Below are 25778 nucleotides of genomic sequence, written 5' to 3' on the forward strand. Positions count from 1 at the left end.
GCTTCTGGCTGAATTGTTTTTTGAGTATCCGGCATAACATTTGAGCCAACTTCTCAAATGAAGTTAGGAGAAAAGATGTGTTGCCCATGTTGAAAAATTCTTATAATTGTTCAAGTGAGGAGCCCAAGCACCTCCATGGAGATAAAAGTCAGGTAAGGCCCCTTCCCCCGGTAACAACCAGAGCCCTGAAATGCAAGAGGAGGAGGTGACGGCGTCTCTGCATTAACACACAGCTGGCTCCTGAGGTCTTTACTCAGTTCTTACTTCAATGGGAGTTTTGCCTCAGTGGAGCCTGGGTAAACTATGGGCCAGAGCTCAGAATTTGGCCTTCTAGTGTACATCGTGAAGGATCCACTGTGACACTGAAATGCAGCCACCTTGGGGCTGGAGGCTGTCAGCCCGGGAGGGCACAGCAAAGAGGAACATTTTCGCGTATGATACGGAAGCAAACTCATCCCCTGTGGCAAGGGCCCTTGGATGTTTAATGGCTATGCAGAGTAAAAGGGACCACAGCCCTATTATTTATCCCATCATGCCCACGTTGCACGGGGTTTGTCAAGCAGGTGAGCTCCTCAGCGAGACATAGGTACCTGTGAATTCTGAGACGGAAGCACCTTCCCTGGGAATCCTCCTCAGGTAGCTGTATCCTACACCTCTCTCACCCCAATATCTGGAGCAGCATCCCGGGCTGAGAGCTGACACAGGGATGTGCTGCATTTATAATATAGCTCTGTGCAATCCCAGGGGGGTTCACTCAGCCTCTAGCGGAGAAGCAAGCCTCTGAATGTCAATACGGTGAAGACAAGCCTGTCTGGGCTTCTGTGTTTCTTATCCAGCTTTAGGAGTAAACAGTAATTAAGGGACCTTCTCAAAGGGAGATATGAACTCTGGGGCTCTGTGCTGAGTCAGAGAGGAATTGGCTGCTCTGTGAATTTGTGTATATTTAAAGATTATAGTTGATCGGTAGGAAAAGAAGGTGTAATGCCTACATCTCCATAGGGTCTGATACCCTGTAATGTCCCAGGCAGGATGGGTAGCTAGTAGACAGACAGATCTGTAGAAAGATGCCTGAGGGAGACACCAGCCCTTTGTGCCAGCACACGGTGATGTTGCTAAGGGATCAGAAATCAGTAATTCCCACCAGTAACTATCATCATACTCTGCAGATCCTTTCATTGAAGGATGTTCAAAACACCTAGCACAGGAAAGTCACTATGACCATAGCCCCATTAAACAGATAGGTAAAGTCAGGCACAGGGAGATGTTATTTGGCCAAAGTCACACAGAGATTGGGTGGCAGGATGACAGACAGAACCCAGGCATCCTGATTTGCCGTAAGCACGGTCTCTCTGTCATGCAAAGAGGGAAATGGACTCCCGCTCTGGCAGGGACTCTTTGTTGGGTGGGATGCAGAGGAAAGGCTGGAAGAGGGAGCCTGATCCTTCATCATTCCGCAAGGTGAAGCTGAGGTTTTCAGAACTAGCTGGAGGTTGTGACCTCCCCACTCCTGTGAGGTGTGAACTCTAGTACTCCACTTCCGCTCCCACTCAGAAACCTGCCAACGCATCTGTGACGCTCTGTACCTCGGGGGAACACCCTGCACCCCCATGTTCATCCTTATAATATGATTGTGTGGTACCCAATGCAAAGTTTGTGATGTTGGGTGTCTGTGGCACAGGGGAACCCCAAACAGCCATCTCTGGAACGTCAGGGCAGTTCACAGTCTGTCCCTCACATGTCCCAGGGCTCCTGCCCAGGCCCTGCTGTGCTGAGGGATGCCTCAGGTCAGACACTTGTTCTGGCTGTGGCCACAAGCCCTCAGGCTCTAGGTGACAGGACCATTTTCCCCAGCATTGACCCTCCCATTGGGGTTATGATCCCCCTCCAAGTCTGATCTGCAGGGCCTCTTGGCTGGGGGCGTCTGCCCCGGGTCTCTTCTCACTCTCCTCAGCTGCTCAACGCACCCGGCTCTGCACTGCTGCAGTTTCCGCTCCACTTTCCCCCGGCACTGCTGCTGCTGCTTTGCCTCCAGTGCAGGTCCCTGGGCTGCTTCTCTGGCCTCTCTGGTTCTGGTTGCTGCAGCTCTGCTCCCAGCACCACTCTGGCCCAGGCAGCCCCAGCTCACACTGTGGACGGGACCCCTGTCCTCTTGATTCCCTCATTAGCCTGACTGCGCTGTCAATCAGGCTGACCCAAAGCATTGGCCTCAAGTGATTGCCCCTGGGGACCATCAGTCCTAGGTTCCTGAATTCCCATCCGCCCTTTCTTTTTGTACTGGGAAATGGCCAACCAAACCCTCACTAAGTTTTAGTAAGGGGCAACAGTCCCTTACACATGGCTACAGTCCACACAGGAGGTGATGGAGACCAATATAACTGAGGCCAGGTCATCATCCACTAGGATGGGACAGAGCCTCCTAGTTAACTAGACATGGTAGAAAGCACTACTCATAGATGCTGGTATGAGAAAGCTCACCGTCAGCAAGGAATCCAAGAGCACTCCTCGACTGTGGACTGAATTGCCCAGGTGTGGCTGTGAACCGTAAGCCAAAGGTTTCCGAGTAGCAGCCGTGTTAGTCTGTATTCATAAAAAGAAAAGGAGGACTTGTGGCACCTTAGACACTAACAAGTTTATTAAGAGTATAAGGTTTCGTGAGCCACAGCTCACTTCATCAGATGCATACTGTGGAAAATACAGTGGGGAGATTTTATATACACAGAGAACATGCAACAATGGGTGTTACCATACACACTGTAACGAGAGTGACAGTATTTTTGTCAGCAAGTTAAGGAAGTATGGGCTGGATGAATGCACTATAAGGTGGGTAGAAAGCTGGCTAGATTGTCAGGCTCAACGGGTAGTGATCAATGGCTCCACGTCTAGTTGGCAGCCGGTATCAAGTGGAGTGCCCCAAGGGTCGGTCCTGGGGCCGGTTTTGTTCAATATCTTCATAAATGATCTGGAGGATGGTGTGGATTGCACCCTCAGCAAATTTGCGGATGATACTAAACTGGGAGGAGTGGTAGATACGCTGGAGGGGAGGGATAGGATACAGAAGGACCTAGACCAATTGGAGGATTGGGCCAAAAGAAATCTGATGAGGTTCAATAAGGATAAGTGCAGGGTCCTGCACTTAGGATGGAAGAATCCAATGCACCGCTACAGACTAGGGACCGAATGGCTAGGCAGCAGTTCTGCAGAAAAGGACCTAGGGGTGACAGTGGACGAGAAGCTGGATATGAGTCAGCAGTGTGCCCTTGTTGCCAAGAAGTCCAATGGCATTTTGGGATGTATAAGTAGGGGCATAGCGAGCAGATCGAGGGACGTGATCGTTCCCCTCTATTTGACATTGGTGAGGTCTCATCTGGAGTACTGTGTCCAGTTTTGGGCCCCACACTACAAGAAGGATGTGGACAAATTGGAGAGAGTCCAGCGAAGGGCAAGAAAAATGATTAGGGGTCTAGAACACATGACTTATGAGGAGAGGCTGAGGGAGCTGGGATTGTTTAGCCTGCAGAAGAGAAGAATGAGGGGGGATTTGATAGCTGCTTTCAACTACCTGAAAGGGGGTTCCAAAGAGGATGGATCTAGACTGTTCTCAATGGTAGCAGATGACAGAACGAGGAGTAATGGTCTCAAGTTGCAGTGGGGGAGGTTTAGATTGGATATTAGGAAAAACTTTTTCACTAAGAGGGTGGTGAAACACTGGAATGCGTTACCTAGGGAGGTGGTAGAATCTCCTTCCTTAGAGGTTTGTAAGGTCAGGCTTGACAAAGCCCTGGCTGGGATGATTTAACTGGGAATTGGTCCTGCTTCGAGCAGGGGGTTGGACTAGATGACCTTCTGGGGTCCCTTCTAACCCTGATATTCTATGATTCTATGATCAGGAAAGGTGAGCTATTACCAGCAGGAGAGCCGGGGGGTGGGGAAACAAGGGGAACCTTTTGTAGTGATAATCAAGGTGGGCCATTTCCAGCACTTTACAAGTACAGTAGGAGGGGAAATAAACAAGGGGAAATAGTTTTACTTTGAGTAATGACACATCCACTCCCAGTCTTTATTCAAGCCGAAGTTAATTGTATCCAATTTGCAAATGAATTCCAATTCAGCAGTCTCTCCTTGGAGTCTGTTTTTGAAGTTTTTTTGTTGAAGAATTGCCACTTTTAGGTCTGAAAATCGAGTGCCCAAAGAGATTGAAGTGTTCTCCGACTGTTTTTTTAATGTTATAATTCTTGACGTCTGATTTGTGTCCATTGATTCTTTTATGTAGAGACTGTCCAGTTTGGGCAATGGACATGGCAGAGGGGTATTGCACATGATGGCATATATCACATTGGTAGATGCGCAGGTGAACGAGCCTCTGATAGGGTGGATGATGTGATTAGGCCCTATGATGGTGTCCCCTGAATAGATATGTGGACACAGTTGGCAACGGGCTTTGTTGCAAGGATAGGTTCCTGGGTTAGTGTTTTTGTTGTGTGGTGTGTGGTTGCTGGTGAGTATTTGCTTCAGGTTGGGGGGCTGTCTGTAAGCAAGGACTGGCCTGTCTCCCAAGATCTGTGAGAGTGATGGGTCGTCCTTCAGGATAGGTTATAGATCCTTGATGATGTGTTGGAGAGGTTGTAGTTGAGGGCTGAAGGTGATGGCTAGTGGTGTTCTGTTATTTTCTTTGTTGGGTCTGTCCTGTAGTAGATGACTTCTGGGTACTCTTCTGTCTCTGTCTGTCTGTTTCTTCACTTCAGCAGGTGGGTATTGTAGTTGTAAGAATGCTTGATAGAGATCTTGTAGGTGTTTCTCTCTGTCTGAGGGGTTGGAGCAAATGTGGTTGTATCGTAGAGCTTGGCTGTAGACAATGGATAGTGTGGTGTGGTCTGGGTGAAAGCTGGAGGCATGTAGGTAAGTATAGCGGTCAGTAGGTTTCCGGTATAGGGTGGTGTTTATGTGACCATCGCTTATTAGCACCATAGTGTCTAGGAAGTGGATCTCTTGTGTGGACTGGTCCAGGCTGAGGTTGATGGTGAGATGGAAATTGTTGAAATCATGGTGGAATTCCTCAAGAGCTTCTTTTCCATGATGATGAAGATGTCATCAATGTAGCACAAGTAGAGTCAGGGCATTAGGGGACGAAAGCTAAGGAAGCGTTGTTCTAAGTCAGCCATAAAAATGTTGGCATATTGTGGGGCCATGCGGGTACCCATAGTAGTGCCGCTGATTTGAAGGTATACATTGTCCCCAATTGTGAACTAGTTATGGGTGAGGACAAAGTCACAAATCTCAGCCACCAGGTTTTGCGTGACATTATCAGGTATACTGTTCCTGACGGCTTGTAGTCCATCTTTGTGTGGAATGTTGGTGTAGAGGGTTTCTACATCCATAGTGGCCAGGATGGTGTTTTCAGGAAGATTACCGATGGATTGTAGTTTCCTCAGGAAGTCAGTGGTGTCTCGAAGATAGCTGGGAGTGCTGGTAGTGTAGGGCCTGAGGAGGGAGTCTACACAGCCAGACAGTCCTGCTGTCAGGGTGCCAATGCCTGAGATGATGGGACATCCTGGATTTCTAGGTTTATGGATCTTGGATAGCAGATAGAATACCCCAGGTCAGGGTTTCAGGGGTGTTTCTGTGCGGATTTATTCTTGTGCTTTTCCAGGGAGTTTCTTGAGCAGATGGTGTAGTTTCTTTTGGCAACCCTCAGTGTGATCAGAGAGTAATGGCTTGTAGAAAGTGGTTTTGGAGAGCTGCCTAGCAGCCTCTTGTTTATATTCTGAACTATTCATGATGACGACAGCATCTCTTTTGTCAGCCTTTTTGATTATGATGTCAAAGTTGTTTCTGAGGCTGTGCATGGCATTGTGTTCTGCACAGCAGAGGTTATGGGGTAAATGATGCTGCTTTTCCACAATTTCAGCCCGTGCACATTGGCGGAAGCACTCTATGTAGAAGTCCAGTCTGTTGTTTCGACCTTCAGGAGGAGTCCACCCAGAATCCTTTTTTTGGTAATCTTGGTAGGAAGGTTTCTGTGAGTTAGTATGTTGTTCAGTGGTGTGCTGGAAGTATTCCTGGAGTCGAAGACGTCGAAAATAGGATTCTAGGTCACCACAGAACTGTATCGTGCTCGTGGGGGTTGAGGGGCAGAAAGAGAGGCCCTGAGATAGGACAGATTCTTCTGCTGGACTAAGAGTATAGTTGGATAGATTAACAATATTTCTGGGTGGTTGAGGGAACCATTGTTGTGGCCCCTTGTGGCATGTAGTAGTTTAGATAGTTTAGTGTCCTTTTTCTTTTGTAGAGAAGCAAAGTGTATGTTGTAAATGGCTTGTCTAGTTTTTGTAAAGTCCAGCCATGAGGAAGCTTGTGTGGAAGGTTGTTTTTTTTTTTATGAGAGTATCCAGTTTTGAGAGCTCATTCTTAATCTTTCCCTGTTTGCTGTAGAGGATGTTGATCAGGTGATTCCGCAGTTTCTTTGAGAGTGTGTGGCACAAGCTGTCAGCATAGTCTGTGTGGTATGTTGATTGTAATGGATTTTTTACCTTCAGCCAAAGGATACTTTAGGGTGGATGTTATCCCTTCAAAATGCTTTGTTCTGCCCACCATCATCACCTCTGTCTTGCTTAGCTTCAGGTTCAGCCAGTTGTTCTGTCCAAGAACTGGGTCATCCTGGTGATTCTGGTTTGGTCATATAGGAAGGATAGGAGGAGCTCGGTGTCACCTGCATACTGCTGGTTTTTGAGTCCATGTTGTGTGACCAGTTCCCATAGAGGCTTCATGGAGATGTTGAAAAGCCCCAGAGAGAGAACTGATCCATGTGGGATTCCACAAGGGAGGGGTCTAGTGCTGGAGGTGCAGTTTCCCAACACCGCTAATTGGGTGCATCCCTCCAAGAATGATTCAGACCGTTTTAATGAATCCCTCTGGACTCCTTCTGCCTGTTAGATTAGAGAGAAGTATCTCATTTTTAAGAGTGTCAAATAATGCAAAGAGGTCCAGGAGAATGAACATGGATGTCTGTCCCCGGCCATTGATAGGAGGAGATTGTCCATCAGTACTTTTACAGCAGGGAAAGTGGATAGTAACTGATAGAAATGAGAAGTTATAAAATATAGAAAATGGATAAAGGAAGCAAAAGACACCAGAGATAAATCCGTGGCTAGCAGGGCTGAGAAAAATAATAATAAGATTATGGTAGTATATTAGAAACAAAAGGAAATCCTAATAGCGGTATAGGCCTTTACTCGATGGAGATGGTAACACTGTTAATAGTGATGCACACAGGGCAAAAATGTTCAATAAACCATTTCTTAATGATTCCCAACATTGTGTTAGCTTTTTTAACTGCCACTGCACATTGAGTGGATGTTTTCAGAGAAATATCCACAATGACTCCAAAATTTCTTTCATGAGTGGCAACAGCTAATTTAGATCCCATCATTTTATATGTATAGTTGGGATTATGTTTTCCAATGTGCATTACTTTGCATTTATCAATGATGAATTTCATTTGCCATTTTGTTGCCAAGTCACCCAGCTTTGTGAGATCCCTTTGTAACTACCTCTCTCCAGTCTGAAAAGGATAATTTATTCCTACCCTTTGTTTCCTATCTTTTAACTAGTTACCGATCCATGAGGGGACCTTCGCTCTTATCTCATGACAACTTACATTGCTTAAGAGTCTATTCTGAGACACCTTGTCAAAGGCTTTCTTAAAATCTAAGTACGCTATATCCATGGATCACACTTGTCCATATTGTTGGGAGAATGTGAAGTAAATAGAGTAAAGATAAACAATATAGAGTAAAGATAAACAATATAGGACTATATATAATATAGAAAGAAAGAAAATTAAATAAATATTAGACCCATTCAGCTCTAACACTGCAATGTTTTAGATTTAAGCACACATGGTAGAGCGCTTTCCCTTCACTCCCTCCCCTGGTTCTTGTCACAGAAAGCAGAAGACCAGAAGTCCAAAATGCAGACAATATTATGTTGGGGTTAGTTTCCAGCAAGAATGTATACCACAGAGCCTTGCTTCCCACTGTCCCATTCCCAGCTCTTATGCCGCAGAGCCTTGCCCTGTGTCCCCCTTCTCCATTCCCATTTCCCATCTCCTCCTCCTTAGCAGCTCCAAATTTACCTGCAAGGCACACCCTTGGCAACTTCTGGTCATGTTCTGTTTTGGAAGGTCATGAATTTAGGGTCTTCATCCCACGTCTTTTGTGTTCCGTGGGAAGGGTGAGGAATCAGGTTGTGCTATGGTCAGAAACAGACATTTCTTTGGCCTTTTAGAGTTTGACCTTGCCTCAAGAGAAGAGCCAGGGAGCCCTCCAGTGTATGCTCGTATATTACACTCCCCCCATACCCTGTAGCACTTTAGCTCTACCCGTATCTTTTCTCATTGTGTTAAAAGGCCCATCTGGTTGTGGGAAATGCAACACACAGTTCCTTTGTTCATTCTTCTTCATACATATTAGTGTAAGGTATGAGAGTATCAAAAAGTGAAACCCCAAATTCTCTCTCAGCCTGACAAAAGAGCCTATATACTAACACCACATAAGTAGTAGGTTTAGAGCATCCCAGATATTTGCCTATGTGTAATATCTGGAATGGTATTGAGTAATTAACAGCCGGTTCACAGAGGCCAGTTGTTCACCTGCTGGAGAGAAATGGTGTTAGGAAAAATGTCTCTCAAGATAGCTTCAGAGGACTGCTCCAACGTACACTGTATTAACTCATCTTTTATACCTTGAACAACACACACAGGACATAATGACCCGCCTGGATTATCATTTTTCCTAACTTTCTTAAACGTCTAATATCAGAGGCATCTAGACTCAAGGTTTTCAAACATTTCTCTTCTTTCATTTTCACTTAATTACATGTCTGTCCACTCCTCCAATTCTGATTACCAGAACCTGCCAGCTAGATTTTGACCTTGCATCTAAAACCCTGCTTTCCAATTGCCCCTAAACCACGTGGTGGTCTATTTCATTAACTCATAGTGGCAGAGAGTACTCTCTCATATGGCTGCAGTTGGCTTTGGTGTATACCCCCAAACCCTCAACAAATCCAGGGAAACCCAATCCACTTCTCAAAAACACACAGTTTAACAACTCTCGCTAATAAGCTCTAGTAGAATGTCCTCAAAACCTGCAGCAGCTTTCCTGTATTAGCACTTTCCAACAGAAACGTTTGGTTTCCCCTCCAGGATTCTTTAGGGACTGGATGTAGAAAATCAGGTAAATTTTGCTCACCGGATCACTGTACATATGATAAAGAACTGCAGTGCTGTAGTTGCTTTATTTCTCTTTGGCCATCAGAAAATGTGGCTTCATGTCGTCAAACAGACAAGCAGCCTGTTCACACAGGGAAGCCACCTTGTTTCAGAAAGATGCAGTATCTTCTGGGAGTCTGGAAGACATGGAGAGGCCGAGTGACAGGGGGATAGGGGATGGGAGCTGATGAGTGACACTGAAAGAGCAGGGGATGGTCAGAGAGAGGGAACTCAGCAAGAGAGAGAGCAGTGCTTGGTGATGGAGTGATAAGACATTAGGTATGAGGAACTTGTCAGACTGTGAACTTCCACGACTGTGAACTTCCACACTGGTGTGTTCAGCCAAGCTAGGAGAGAGAACCTGTGATTAACGAGGAGATCTCCTTTCGCCCTCTTGTCACACAGTTTAAAGTCATTGGCCCCCAGCAGTCATATTCTGCAGGTGTATTTGCCCATTTTGTCACGAAGTTCTTTGTTTTTGAGCCCATAAATGATAGGGTTGAGCATAGGAGGGACAATGAAATAGAGGTTGGCCAGGATGATGTGAACATGCAGAGCAATGCCCTGACCAAACCGGTGTGTCAGAGTAGTGAAGAGGACGGAAGTATAAGAAATCAGCATCACACAGATGTGGGCTGTGCAGGTGTTGAGGGCTTTTTGATGGGCTTTCTTGGAGGAGATTCTGAGGACAGCCCTGATAATCAGGCCATATGACAGGACAATGAGTGCCAGGTCTAACCCAATGACTAAAAACACTATCACCAAGCCATACATCCTGTTGACTGTGATGTCCCCACACGATGTCTTTGCCACAGCCATGTGGTCGCAGTACGTGTGGGCGATAATGCGGTTGGCACAGAATGGCAGTCTGCTCAGGAGCAGGGGCATGGGCAGAATGAAGAGAACAGCTCTTATCAAACCCACGAGCCCTAGATTAGCTATGCATGTGTTGGTGAGGATGGTGGCGTATCTCAGAGGGTTACATATGGCAACGTATCGATCAAAGGCCATTGTCACTAGGACAGCTGAGTGCATCGTATAAACCGTGTGAAGGAAGAAAGTCTGGGTGAGGCATCCACCCACAGTAATACCCTTCAAATTGAACCAAAATATACACAGTGCTTTTGGCATGGCGGATGTAGACATGCCAATGTCTGTGACTGCCAGCATGCAGAGAAGCAGGTACATCGGCTTGTGCAGGGTCTGTTCTTTGCCTACAACAAAGAGAATCATGAAATTTCCCATCAGACCAATAATGTAGAACATAGAGAAAAGGATGGAAATCCAGAGGTGGGCAGCTTCCAGGCCAGGGATGCCCATTAGAATGAACATTGAAGGATCAGAGGGGGTGAGGTTGAAAACTGCCATGAGATGGTTGATCTGTCACTCAGGCTCAGAAATGTTCAAGGTGCCTGTGAAGGGAAAGAAGCACAGCAAGGTGGGTTACACACTTCATAACAATTATTGCAGTAAATATTTTATAGTTATTACCAGTGTAGAAAGGGGGGGTGAGTAGTAAGTTGCCAACATTTACAGATGGCACCAGAATATTTCAATCATAGTCAAGTCCAGAGAGCTCCTCAGAGGGAGCTAACAAAGCCAGGGGAATGGGCAGCATGCTGGCAGATGAATTTCAATGTCAGTAACTGCAGTGTGTATGCCCACTGGAGGTAAAAACTCGAACTCCTCAAAATCCTTACAGGGACCTGGGCATCATGGTATACAGCTCTGTGAAACCCTGCTCACAGTGCAATCGGGGACAGAAACTGAGCAAAATTTTAGGATGCAGGAGGAGTGGGGTGGAAAATCATACAGAAAATGCAATGCCATGAGATCAGTCAATGACTGTTTTACTGTTCTCTGGACTCCTCTGTGTAGTAGTGGGCACCCTTCTTATACAGGATATTGCAGGACCAGAGAGGTTTTGGGAAGGGCAACGAGAATGATCAAGGGCCTGCAGAAACTCTCATGTGGGAGGGCCTGGGGGGAAACTCCCGTGAAGATAGTTTGAAAAGACTGGGATTGTAACCTTACAAAGGAGATGAATAAGAGGGGACATGAGAAAAGTTTATTAAATACTCACTGGTAGAGATCTGATGGAGAATGTGTTCTCCCTGTCTCATAACACAAGATCAAGATGACATTCAATTAAACTGAAACATGGCCCATTCAAAACACATAAAAATAGAATGCATTCTTCACTCAGTGCCCAATGTGACTGAGGAACTTGTTGCCACAAGAGGTTGTTGTGGATGTGAGCTAAGCAAGAATCAAGAAGTGTTTTGACATTTACGTAATAGTGAGATTATCCAGTTAGAATAAAGAAAAGGAGGACTTGTGGCACCTTAGAGACTAACCAGTTGATTTGAGCATAAGCTTTCATGAGCTACAGCTCACTTCATCAGAGGCAGTGAGCTGTAGCTCATGAAAGCTTGTGCTCAAATCAATTGGTTAGTCTCTAAGGTACCACAAGTCCTTCTTTTCTTTTTGCGAATACAGACTAACGCGGCTGCTACTCTGAACCGAGTTAGAATAGTTACAGATAAATAAACATTTTGAAAAGCCTATACACCCCTGTGTTTCAGGGCACAAGCCAGTCTCTAGCTGTTAGGCATTAGGGTGATGCTCTCAGGATTGTCAGGTGATTCCCCACTCTCCCGCATACACCTACTGCTGGGTTTCTTACACCTTATTCTGCAGCTCCTAGAGTGGTCAGCGTTAGAGAGAGGACACTGGACTAGATGGACCATAGGTCTAGTCCACGATGTCATTCGTATATTGGAAAGGAGTCGAGTTTCCCTCAGGGAAGCAGAGATTATCATGCTGGACTATGACTCTGTGCTCAGCAGAATGGGCACAAAGAGCAGCACAAGGGTCTTGGTATTGAGGGTTACAGGCCTGCACCTCTGTTACTTCCCTTGTTTCTCTTGGTGAGACACTTTCTTGCAGACACCCAACTTTGTCTGAGACATATGTGACTGGTGTTAACGGACAAGTGTAAGCAGAGACGTGTCAGCAACTCAGATTCCAGCCCTTCTCATACCTGAAGTTTTCAGATGATACAAAAATTGGGAGTACGGTAAACAATGAGGAGGAGAGGCCCCTGGTTTAGAGCAATCTGGATTGGTTGGTAAACAGGGTTGAAGGAAATAATATGCATTCTCATAGAGCTATGTAAATATCTACATCTAGGAACAAAAAATGCAGGAGATGCTTACATGATGGGGAACTATCACGGGAAGTTCAATGACTTAAAAAGATTAGGGAGCCTGAAAGGATAATTAGCTAATGTGACCCTGTGGCCAAAACAGCCAATCTGATCCTGGGATGATAACCAGGGGAATCTCAAGGAGAGACAGAGAAGTTATTTTACCTCTGTATTTGACACTGGTGCAAATGCTGCTGGAATCCTGTGTCCAGTTCTGGTGTCCATAATTAAAGATGTCTGAACCCTCTTCAATGTACCAACATCCAAGTGTGATAAGAATTACTACAAGATGAGAAAACCTGCCTTACAGTAATAGACTTAAGGAGCTCAATCTATTTAGTTTAACAAAGATGGTTAAGAGGTAATTTGATAACCATCTGTAAGTACCTACACGGGGAACAAAATATTCAATACTAGGCTTTTCAGCCTAGTATTCAGAGGAGTGATGGGATCCAGTGGCTGAAAGTTGAAGTTGAAGAAATTCTGACTTGAAATAAGATGCCATTTTTAAACAGTGAAGCATACATTTTTTATCAGTGAGAGTAATTAACCATTGGAACAATTTCCCAAGGGTCTTGGCTGATTCTTCATCACTGAGAATTTTGAAATCAAGGTTGGATGTTTCTCTATAAGATCTGCTCTAGGAATTATTTTGGGGAAATTCTCAGGCCTGTGTTGTACAGGCCTGTGTTATACAGACTAAATGATCACAATTGTCCTTTCTGGCCTTGGAATCTCCTAACATGTCATCTAGGGTGACCAGTTATCCTGATTTTATAGGGACAGTCATGGTATTTGGTATCTATAGGTTCCCATTACCCCCCACCCACTGCACCAATTTTGCACACTCGCTGTCTGGTCACCCTAACATCATCTGAAGTCAGCTGGAGGCCTTGTGCCTCCAGGCTCATGTCTCAGCTTACTAAAAGCATTTTTTTCTATTCATGACCGGGTTGAATTTAGCCCTATGAGGAAAAATACTCATGTGACTGCGGCAACTTGGAAATGACAGGTTTCAGAGTAGCAGCCATGTTAGTCGGTATCCGCAAAAAGCACAGGAGTACCGGTGGCACCTTACAGACTAACAAATGTATGGGAAATGTTACACTAGGTGTATGTTTCACGAGGCTGAGGGATCTCATGAGGCACTGCATGGATGAACATTTTAGGTGAGAAAAATCATGATTTCACCCCATAAAGGATCTGCAGTAAGGAATGAAAGTACAGCCATTACCGTGGATGGCTAACAGGGCTGGTTAGCAAATGGTCCCAGAGCTTCCTGGGTTTAATGCCTGTGTCCCTGTGGTTCCTCCACATGGCAGCTGTATTTATCTAGGCCCTCACATGTCCCAGAACTGACCACTTCCATTGCATAATGTGCATACTTTTCAGCTTACAAGTTGTTCCTGCGTAACAGTCCTGGAAACACCATGCCTTGTGTATGGGTGTAACGAGAGAAGCCACACAGGTGCCCTGTCTTTTGCCACTCATGTGTGAGATTTCCCACTGGTGAGACACAGTCACTGATTACCTCCTAGCCAAGGGAGAAGGTGTGACAAGAGGCACCTCACCCCTTTCAAAGGAAGAGTTGTGGGGAGGGTGAGAGAAGGTTGGAGCCAGGGATGACTGGGGAGCATGGTGGAGATACTGGCGACCAGGGTGCTGTTGGAATTGGGGCAGCCTGGGATGGGGAAGGAGAGTGTGGACAGGGGTTCAGAGTGTGATGGGAGATTGAAGCAGCTGATTCCAAAGTGTGTTGGGTTCCCCCTAGGGTGTCACAGGAACTGGGGAACCACTCAGCCCTCCAACACCCCAGCCTGGGCTCCCTCTCTCAGTGTGCTGCTGTGACAAGCTGTAGACCTGATCCTGGTCCCACACCTCCACCAGCATTTGCACAGGCAGGGACACACCCTGCTGCAGTTACATGCAGGCTCTGACCAGCCACTGCATGAACCAACGATAGAGAGGTTACAGCCAAAATAACCACCAGCTCCCTAGCCTTGGACCCCAGAGCTGTGCCGTCCTGCCCTGAACCAAACTCTAACCTGTATGATTTTTTTTTTCCTGGTTCACTCTTCCCTCAGTATGGGGAGGACAATGTATACTTGTGGTAACCAAGCTGAGAATTTTCCCCCCGACACTTCACTTAAAGACATACTGGGTTTAAATTAAAACGTATTAACTCCAATGAATAGATTTTAAGTGATTACAAGGGATAGCAAACAGATCAAAGCAGATTAGCTTGACAATAAGCAAAATCGCCAATTAAGTTTAACACACCAGTTAGATCGACTATGAATGAGCAATTTCTCAACCTGATTGAGGATACAAGGCATCTGGCAGACTCTAAAGACACAATCTGCATTTGCTTTGGTGCGTGGGTTTCTCAGGTTCCCATACATAGGTTAGAAATCTCTTTAGCCTGGGTCCAGCACTCCCCCCAGTTCAGTCTTTTTTCCACAGGTGTGTCAAGGAGTCCTCTTGTGTGGAGAGTTAAGAACCACCAGTGATGTCACCCACAGCCTTATTTAGCTATAGTATATGACAGGACCCCTTTGTACTTTTCCCACAAACTGGTATGAGAAGCAAGTTTTGAACAAACATCCTAAGATGGAGTCCCGAGTTTTGTGGTCTGGTCACATGCCCTTGGAGAGTCACAACATCCATTACTTATAGTCTTGCTTCAGGGGCGTTACCCAGGTGTAACTACATTTGAAATAGGTACGTACTCAATATTCATAACTTCAGCTACAAAAATGATACGTGCACACAAATAGGATAGTGATATTCAGAAAATCATAAATTTTCCAATGACTTCTTACATGACCCACCTTGCATAATACACATTATAATTATGCTATAATTATACCATACTAATAACACTATGAAGAATGTGGGGTGCAGTCTCAGAAAAAATCAGTGGTTCTTTCCACTGGGGAAATGCCTGAAGTTACATAACAACACCATCAGTTGGAAACAAAACTGCGTAAGAGTCCTGAGACCCAGCTTGCAGGTCCGTGGCTTGGAAGTGCAAACAGACCCTGAGACCTGCCCAAACACACTTGGGGCATGAAAGGTCCCAGCGCTGGCCTTGGACCAAAAATCACAAGAACAATTTCATTTCAGCAGAGCTGCCTGCCTACCCCACAGCCCAAGGTGCTGTCTGCCTGCCCATGCCCACCACCTGTCTGTCCCCACAACCCTCAGCACTACCCGCTTATTTCTGTACATCTCCCTCCCTACCCTCATGAGCTCCAGGATTGCCAGCCTACCCCTGTACATCCCTCTCCCTGCCCCCACAAAGCCCAGTGCTGCCCACTTGTCTGTGTAAGTCCCCCACCCTCACAATTTCCAGCCCTGCCACACAGTGATACCCCTCATCCAGGATCAAAACCAGGTGCCAGACCCCACAGCGACAGCTCACAGAAATATCTCCTCGGACTAATTTAAACTCAGTGTCTGCCTGCACCCGGGGAAAGGGGGAGATCAGCCTGAACTGCCTTTCCAGGCATGAAGGGAACCCCAGCAGCAGCTCAGCCTGTGCAGGGAAGGAAAGAGGATGTGGAGACTAAAAGGAACCAATGGGAGTAACTCTTCCTCAAAAAGCTTTAAAGTAATGCAGCCCGTTAGAAACCCAGATACCTCTTCCTGAGGCTGCTTTTCCATATTGGCAATTTCTGACATTGCCAAGAGGCTGCAGTGGGGTTGCTCACAGGTGGAGGGATTGATCTCAGTGGGGCCAAAATTTCACCCTTGGTGTTTTAACTTCTGGCTCCTAACTGCATAAATTACAGACTCTGGTCCTGCTCCAGAGAGTGCTATTCTGTTAGGGTGCTCAGAGAGTCTGAGGGAAACCCCCAGTTTATGTGGCGTTCTGAAACGGGGTATTAAAGATGGGATTTCAAAACATGTGGGCCCTGATTTTGCTCTCAGGGAGGCCAGTGTCAATCTGGATTTGACCCAGTGATGGCAGAATGGGAGAGCAGAATCTGGCCAGTGTGTGACACATTCTTGTTTTGAACCCTCTGGTAACACAGATACCCACTGCAGAGGGTTTGTCTGCCTGAATTGGAAAACTTGAGCGAACCATAGAAAAACCACACAGCCCAAAAAATGGAAGCTATGGAGACAGACAGAAGGAGTAAGAGAGAAGGAACTGATATTAAAAACAAATATTTCTCTAAACTATTTCCAATACATTTGTAGTTCCAATTTTACCAGTGAAATCCCTTGGTGTTTCTGGCAGTACTAAACAGTTCAAGTCACTGTGCTGGTGCATTTCTGTCCTCATGGTTCTTGAACATTGGAACCCTTCCTGAGCCCTCAGCACTAACTTTAATGTGGAAACAGGCAACTCACCAAAATCCTGCTCAGCAGAGAGAGGAAATTTCTTTACTGTTACAAGAAGACAGAGCCCTGTGAATCAGTGTATGAATCTCACGTCTTACACTCGGCATGCTGGACAGCGACCTTTATGATTCCCCTGTACAGTCCCTGTGGACTCGCAGGTTGGCCAGAACTCCCAGACAATTCCCTCAGCTCTGAGAAGAGCTGGAAGAGCAGAAAATAGACCCTGGAGAACTTCAGACTGAGTGCCTCCCCTGGGAGTGAGAAACGATTCACCAAGGTCAGGGGCTCAGATTGTTAAGGCAACTTGTGTCTTGCAAACTGCTCAGCCTAGCAATTGATAACAGCTTGTTTTTCCTATGTGGAGTGTAACCGCCATCTGCATTATTTGTGGCAATGGTACCACAAGATACAGGACCAAAAGCTATTTTCCACTGATCGTAGCAGCGTACCGCTGCATACTGCCCATGCAGTTGTGATATCCAGTGTACAATATCCAGTTGTAGTATCCGGCATCTGAAAAGTCACTGCCACCCTGTGGAGGCCAAATGACACGATCCTGAATTGATGCAGGCCGAAGGGCGTGGAGAAGGCTTTCTTCCCCCATGATTCTGGTATCAAAGATATTTGCCAGTATCCCTTTGTTAGGTCTAAAGTGGGTTATATCTGGCAGATGACACTGTTCTCATAGTTCATCTACTTTCTGCATCAGGTAATCATCAAATTCTAATACTGTTGTTGAGCTTTCAGAAACAGATGCAGAAACGGGCTGTGCTATCTTGAGTCAGGACTAGTACAATTTGTAATTTTCACTCCATGCATCTGAAGAAATGGTGTTTACCCACGAAAGCTTATGCTCAAATATATCTGTTAGTCTTTCAGGTGCCGCCAGACTCCTTGTTGTTTTTGTGGATACAGGCTAACACAGCTACCCCCTGAAACTAGTACCCCTGACCCCACTGATCACTACATTAAGTTCAAACCAAATATAATTTATTAAAGAGCAACTGTCAGAAACATAAGGAAAAATGGGAAAGGTTCAAGGAAACAAGGGACCCTGATCAGTGGGCACGGGGACATCGAAAACAGCTGTCTCTGGGATGTTAGGAAAGTGTGCAGTCTGCTCCTCACACATCCTCCTGCCCAGGGCCTACCTGTCCTGCGGTGATGCCATGGGACCGATACTTGCTCTGGCAGTGACCACATGCCTTCAGGCTTTAGGTGGTAGGAACCTTCTCCCCAGCATTTGCCCTCCCATCAGATTCATGTCCTCACTTCTGACTCCAGCTTCAAGGCCCTTTTGTCTAGTGACTTCTCCCTGTGTTGGGCCCTCTGCCCAGGGCCCCACCTAGCTCTCCCCAGCTGCTCATTGTGCTCAGGTGCAGTGTTGCTTGTGGCATCCACTAGCCTGTCTCTGGCTCCCCAGCTCCCCGTAGTAGCTCAGCCCTGGCTCCTCGTTGGCACAGCTGGTCTGTGCCGACCCAGCTCCTGGTTCTGGTCTGCTCCAGCTGCAGTTCCCCGACTCTGCCTGAGAACCGCTGCCCTGCGGCCAGCCCAGGTCTGCCTCTTCCATCTCAGCACCGCTGCTCTGCCTCCGCCGACCTTGGCTCTTCTGGCTGAGTGCTGCTTCTCTGGCTCTAGCCCAGCTCGGCCTTCTGGGCTGCTCCTCTGGCCCTTGTGTTTCCGGCTGCTGCTGCTGCTCTGCCTCAAGCTCAGCTGGAAAGATTGCCAGACATCTATGGCATTATTAGCCCAAAATGCTTTAAAAACAAGCACAAATGTAGCTCAATCTATGCATTGAAAAAAACATTTTTTTCATTAACACATCAAATAACAAATGAAAGGTTCCATTACATACCTACTGCTACAGATTTGATTACAAAACAAACAAACAAACAAAAACCCTAAAAGCCCTAGCAGGAGTTCATCTAATTAGCAACAAAGCTGCCAGATGGCAATCAAATTCAAAATCAAAACTCCAATTCTGGTTCTTGTATCCAAATTGAAAGTTGGCAGGTGTTTCAACAAAAAGCAGCAAATAACAGGGTTAAAAATATCCCGAGAGGAACCCAAAACTTATGTAGTGTAAAAACAACCATAACTTTATTATATTTATTTCTAATGGCATTCAGTGATGGTAGACAGTGTCAATATTTTGCGTTCAATGAGTTTGTTACTTTTAGTCACGAAAAGACAACGTTTCATCCTTGCTGTCTTTGTTGGAAGTAGAATGCTTCTGCTGCTCATCATGCATATCAGCAGTGACCGGAGCAATCATTTCCTTCATCCGTGCAAACTCTTCACAACACATTTATTGTTGTTGCCTGCACGCCCTAACATGAAGAATATTTTCTAAAAGTTCCTCTTGAATCTTGTTGTGCTTTCAACTGCAGTATTGTTAAAAGGTAGCAACAGCAATGAAAGACCAAACAATCCAAATTCACTAAAGTCTTTGTCCCCAGCAGCATCCATGTGTTTGAGACGTTCAACCCCAAAGTTGTGCACTCGGTTGTTCAGAGTATGAGGCCAGTGAACCATAGGCAAAACTCTCCACTGCTGCTTGACTTTCCGAAGTCTGCACACAACAATGGCTAAAATGATATATCAGCCAATGTAGGTTACGAAGGACTTAGACATTGCCACCAAATGGCCAGGTGATTGAATCACTTGCAGTACTGTTTCATCTATTTTGCAAACTGCAAAATAAAATCTCAATACCTACTTTTGACGTCTTCGACAATAGCAATGGTAACATCAACTGGGCAAAGCAGTAAATTATTTGATTCTAAGGTGATGTCATAGTTTAAGACAGCACACAGTTACCCAGGTTTTTCAGAACCCCCAGCGGGGGCATTTTAACTATTTCACTCCATGTGGTATTGGGAATAAATCAGTGGGAACACAGCAAGTCTGTCTGAACAAGGATTAAATGCAAGTAAGCATATTGTTGTCTAACACTGCAATTTATTAGATTTAAGCACACATGGCAGAGGGCTTTCCCTTCACCCCCTCCCCTGTTAATTGTCACACGGACAGAAAACAGAAGACCAGAAGTCCAAAATGCAGACAATATTATGTTGGGATTAGTTTCCAGCAAGCATGTATACCACAGAGCCTTGTTTCCCACCCTTCCCATTCCAAACTCTGATGCCACAGAGCCTTGCCCTGTGTCCCCATTTCCCTCTCCCCATTCCTATTTCCTCCTTCTTAGCAGCCCCAGATATTCCTGAAATGCACGCCCTCAGCAACTTATGGTCATGTGCCATTTTGGAAGGTCATATATCTAGGGTCTTCAGCCCACGTCTTTTGTGTTCCATGGGAAGGGTGAGGAATCAGATTGTGCTATGGTCAGAAACAGACATTTTTTTGGCCTTTTAGAGTTTGACCTTGCCTCGAGAGAAGAGCCAGGCAGCCCTCCAGTGTATGCTCATATATTATTCTCCCCCCATACCCTGTAGCACTTTAGCTCTACCCTTATCTTTTCTTACTGTGTTAAAAGCCCCATTTAGTTGTGAGAAGAGGAAAACACACAGTCTTTGTTCAATCTTCTTCACACATATTAGTGTAAGATATGAGAGTATCAAAAATTTAAACCCCAAATTCTGTCTCAGCCTGACAAACTAGCCTATATACTAACAACACTTAAGCAATAGGTTTAGAACAGTCCAGATATTTACCTATGTCTAACATCTGGAGCGGTACTGAGTAATTAACAACAGCTTGACAGAGGCCAGTTGTTAACGTGCTGGGGAGAAATGGTGCGAGGAAAAATGTCTCTCAAGATGGCTTCAGAGGACTGATCCAAAGTACAGTGTATCAGCTAATCTTTTATACCTTGTACAACCTACGTAGGACATAATGACCCCTACCGGGTCATCACTTTTCTTAACTTTCAATAAACGTCTATTATCAGAGGCATCTAGACTCAAGGATTTCATCCATTTATCTTCTTTCATTCTCACTTATTTACTTGCCTTTCTCTTCCTCCCATTATGATTCACAGAAACTGCCACCTAGATTTTGACTTTGCATCTAAAACCTTGCTTTCCAATTAACCTCTAACTATTAGGTGTTCTATTTTATTAGTTCATACTGGCTGAGTGCACATCATATGGTTACAATTGGTGGTTCCCCACAATTCAGGGAACCATAGTCCAGTTCTCAAAAGCACACAATTTCACAACTCTCACTAATTAGCTCTAGTAGATTGTCCTCAATCCCTGCAGCAGCTTTCCTGTATTAGCACTTTCCAACAGAAATGCTTGGTTTCCCCTCCAGGATTCTTTAGGGACTCGATGTAGAAAATGAGGTAAATTTTGCTCACCAGATCACTGTACATATGATAAAGAAATGCAGTGCTGTATTTGATTTATTTGTCTTTGGTTGTCAGAAAATGTAGCTTAATCTTGTCAAACAGACAAGGACCCAATTCACATAGGGAAGCCACCCTGCTTCAGAAAGGTGCAGTATCTTCTGGTAGTCTGACTGCCATAGAGAGGCCGAGTGGCAGCAGGAGAGAGGATGGAAGCTGATGGGTGAAACTGAAAGAGCAGGTGATGGTCAGAGAGAGGGAACTCAGCGAGAGAAAGAGCAGTGCTTGGTCATTGAGTGATAAGACATTAGGTGTAAGGAATTTCTCAGACTGTGAACTTCCACAATCGTGTGTTCAGCCAAACTAGAAGAGAGCACCCATGATTAATGAGGAGATCTCCTTTCGCCCTCTTGTCACACAGGTTTAAAGTCATTGGCCCCCAGCTATCATATTCTGCAGGTGTATTTGCCCACTTTGTCACGAAGTTCTTTGATTCTGACCCCATAAATGATAGGGTTGAGCATGGGTGGGAGGAGGACATAGAGGTTAGCCAAGATGATGTGGACATGGGGAGCGATGCCCTCTCCAAACCGATGAATCAGAGTGGTTAAGAGGACAGAAGTATAAGAAATCAGCATCACACAGATGTGGGCTGTGCAGGTGTTGAGGGCTTTTTGATGGGCTTTCTTGGAGGAGATTCTGAGGACAGCCCTGATAATCAGGCCATATGACAGGACAATGAGTGCCAGGTCTAACCCAATGACTGAAAACACTAACACCAAGCCATACATCCTGTTGACTGTGATGTCCCCACACGACGTCTTTGCCACAGCTATGTGGTCGCAGTACGTGTGGGCGATAATGCGGTTGGCACAGAATGGCAGCCTCCTCAGGAGCAGGGGCATGGGCAGAATGAAGAGAACAGCTCTTATCAAACCCACGAGCCCTAGATTAGCTATGCATGTGTTGGTGAGGATGGTGGCGTATCTCAGAGGGTTACATATGGCAACATATCGATCGAAGGCCATTGTCACAAGGACAGCTGAGTGCATCGTATAAACCGTGTGAAGGAAGAAAGTCTGGGTGAGGCATCCACCCACAGTCATGCCCTTCAAATTGAACCAAAATATACACAGTGCATTCGGCACGGCGGATGTAGACATGCCAATGTCTGTGACTGCCAGCATGCAGAGAAGCAGGTACATCGGCTTGTGCAGGGTCTGCTCTTTGCCGACAACAAAGAGAATCATGAAATTTCCCATCAGGCCAATAATGTAGAACATAGAGAAAGGGATGGAAATCCAAAGGTGGGCAGCTTCCAGGCCAGGGATGCCAATTAGGATGAACCCTGAAGGATCAGAGGGGGTGAGGTTAAAAACAGCCATGAGATGGTTGATCATTCGATCACACTCAGAAATGCTCCAGGTGCCTGTGAAGGGAGAGAAACACAGCGAGGTGGGTTACACACTTTAGAACAATTATTACAGTAAATATTTTATAGTTATTACCAATTTAGAAAGAGGGGTGAGCAGTAAGTTGCCAACATTTACAGATGGCACCAGAATATTTCAGTCATAGTCCAGTCTAAAGAAGTCCTCAGAGGGAGCTAACAAAGCCAGGGGAATGGGCAGCATGCTGGCAGATGAATTTCAGTGTCAGTAACTGCAGTGTTTATGCCCATTGGAGGTATAAACTTGAACTCCTCAAAATCCTGACAGGGGCCTGGGCATCATGGTATACAGCTCTGTGAAACCCTGCTCACAGTGCAAGCAGGGACAGAAACTGAGCAAAATATCGGGATGCAGGAGGAGTGGGGTACAAAATCATACAGAAAATACAATGCCATTAGATAAGTCAGTCAATGTTTCACCATCCTCTGGACTCCTCTGTGTAGTACCAGGCACCCTTCTCGTACAGGATATTGCAGGACCAGAGAGGTTTAGGAAAGGGCAACAAGAATGATTAAGGGCCTGGGGGGAAACTCATATGAAGATAGGTTGAAAAGACTGGGATTGTTACCTTACAAAGGAGATGAATAAGAGGGGACATGAGAAAAGTCTATAAAATATTCACTGGTAAAGAGCTGATCGATGATATGTTCTCCCTGTCTCATGACGTTACACTGAACTCATGGCCCATTCAAAACAGATAAAAATAGAATGCATTCTCCACTCAGTGCCCAATGTGACTGAGGAACGTATTGCCACAAGAGGTTGTTCAGACCATAAGCTAAGCAAGAATCAAGAAGAGTTTGGACATTTACATAGTGAGATTATCCAGTTAGAATAGTTACAGCTAAATAAACATTTTGGAAAGCCTATACACCCCTGTGTTTCAGGGCACAAGCCAGTCTCTAGCTGTTAGGCATTCGGGTGAGGCTCTCAGGATTGTCAGGTCATCCCCCCCATCCACCTACTACTGGGTTTCTTACACCTTCTTCTGCAGCTCCTAGGGCTGTCAGTGTTAGAGAGAGGACACTGGACTAGATGGACCATAGTTGTAGTCCACAGTGCCATTCATGTATTGGAAAGGAGCCAAGTTCCCTAAGGGAAATAGCGATTATCATGCTGGGCTATGACACTGTGCTCTGCAGAATGGGCACAAAGAGCACAAGGGTCTTCATATTTAGGGTTAAGAGCCTGCCCCTGTAACTTCCCTTGTTTCTTTTGGTGAGACACTTTCTTGAAGGCATCCAGCTTTGTCTGAGACATAAGTTACAGGACCTAACTGACAAGTGTAAGCAGAGACATATGTCAGCATCTCAGATTCTAGCCCTTCTCATACCTGAAGTTTTCAGATGACACAAAAATTGGGAGTACGGTAAACAATGAAGAGGAGAGGCCCCTGGTTTAGAGCAATCTGGATTGGTTGGTAAACAGGGTTGAAGGAAATAATATGCGTTCTCATAGAGCTATGTAAATATCTACATCTAGGAACAAAGAATGCAGGCGATGCTTACACGATGGGGAACTATCACGGGAAGTGCAACGACTGAAAAAGATTAGGGAGCCTGAAAGGATAATTAGCTAATGTGACCCTGTGGCCAAAACAGCCAATCTGATCCTGGGACGATAACCAGGGGAATCTCAAGGAGAGACAGAGAAGTTAATTTACCTCTGTATTTGACATTGGTGCAAATGCTGCTGGAATCCTGTGTCCAGTTCTGGTGTCCATGATTAAAGATGTCTGAACCCTCTTCAATGTACCAACATCCAAGTGTGATAAGAATTACTACAAGATGAGAAAACCTGCCTTACAGTAATAGACTTAAGGAGCTCAATCTATTTAGTTTAACAAAGATGGTTAAGAGGTAATTTGATAACCGTCTGTAAGTACCTACACGGGGAACAAAATATTTAATACTAGACTTTTCAGCCTAGTATTCAGAGGAGTGATGGGATCCAGTGGCTGAAAGTTGAAGTTGAAGAAATTCTGACTTGAAATAAGATGCCATTTTTAAGCAGTGAGGCATATATTTTTTATTGGTGAGAGTAATTAACCGTTGGAACAGTCAAGACGATCACAATGGTCCCTTCTGGCTTTTGAATCTCCAAACATGTCATCTGAAGTCAGCTGGAGGCATTTTGCCTGGAAGCTCTTGTCTCAGCTTACTGAAGGCAAATTTTCTATTCTTGACCAGGTTGAATTTAGCCCTATGAGGAGAAATTCTCATGTGACCGTGGCGAATTGGAAATGTCACACTAGGTGTATATTTCATGAGGCTGAGGGATCGCATAATCACTGCATGGATGAACATTTTGGGTGAGAAAAATAATTATTTGACCCGATAAAGTCTCTGCAGTGAGGAATGAATGTAAAACCATTACTGTGAATGGGTAGCAGGGCTGGCTAGGAAATGGTCCCAGGGCATCCTGGGTTTAATGCCTGTGTCCCTGTGGTTTCTCCACATGGCAGCTGTAGTTATCTAGGCCCTCACATGTCCCAGAACTGAGCACTCCCATTGCATAATGTGCATACTTTTCAGCTTGCAAGTTGTTCCTGTGTAACAGTCCTGGAAATACCATGGCTTGTGTATGGGTGTAACAAGAAAAGTCACAGAAGTGCCTTGTCTTTTGCCACTCACGTTTAAGATTTCTCACTGGTGAGACATAGTCACTGATTACCTCCTGTCCAAGGGAGAAGGTGTGACAAGAGGCACCTCACCCCTTTAAAAGGAAGAGTTGTGGGGAGGGTGAGAGATGGTTGGTGCCAGCAATTATGGGGGAGTATGGAGGACGTACTGGAGACCAGCGTGATATTGGAATTGGGGCAGCCTGGGATGGGGAAGGAGAGTGTGGATAGAGGGGTCAGAGTGCGATGGGAGATTGAAGCAGCTGATGACAATGTGTGGTGGGTTCCCAGTAGGTTGTCTATGAATGAGCAATTTCTCAACCTGATTGAGGATACAAGGCATCTGGCAGATTCTCTAGGCACAACCTGCATTTGCTTTGGAGCTTGGGTTTCCCAGGTTCCCATATATAGGTTGGAAATCCCTTTAGCCTGGGTCCAGCACTAGCCCAGTTCAGTCTTTTTTCCACAGGTGTTACCAGGAAGCCTCTTGTTTGGGGAGTTAAGAACCACCAATGATGTCACCCACAGACTTATTTAGCTTTAGTATATGACAGGAATCCTTTTTTCAAAAC

At 45.5% G+C, this 25778-nt stretch overlaps 3 protein-coding genes across 3 annotated transcripts in view; 1 reads left to right on the forward strand and 2 right to left on the reverse strand.

Moving 5' to 3' along the window:
• Positions 1–25778, forward strand: part of LOC311515999 (olfactory receptor 52P1-like) — a gene marked incomplete at both ends in the record, with an annotated part of 160942 nt that overhangs the window by 38569 nt on the left and 96595 nt on the right. The window lies entirely within an intron of this gene.
• LOC311515956 (olfactory receptor 52P1-like) lies at positions 9698–10636 on the reverse strand (the record flags this gene model as incomplete). The annotated part of the gene is made up of 1 exon (XM_084619503.1): positions 9698–10636. The coding sequence occupies one exon, from the start codon at positions 10634–10636 to the stop codon at positions 9698–9700; it is 939 nt and encodes a 312-aa protein (XP_084475629.1).
• LOC311515992 (olfactory receptor 52P1-like) lies at positions 21582–22520 on the reverse strand (the record flags this gene model as incomplete). The annotated part of the gene is made up of 1 exon (XM_084619570.1): positions 21582–22520. One exon carries the CDS (start codon positions 22518–22520, stop codon positions 21582–21584), a length of 939 nt encoding a protein of 312 aa, XP_084475696.1.

The sequence above is a fragment of the Lepidochelys olivacea genome (assembly GCF_965140295.1).
Source record: "Lepidochelys olivacea isolate rLepOli2 genome assembly, chromosome: 1".
Classification (NCBI taxonomy): Eukaryota; Metazoa; Chordata; order Testudines; family Cheloniidae; genus Lepidochelys; species Lepidochelys olivacea.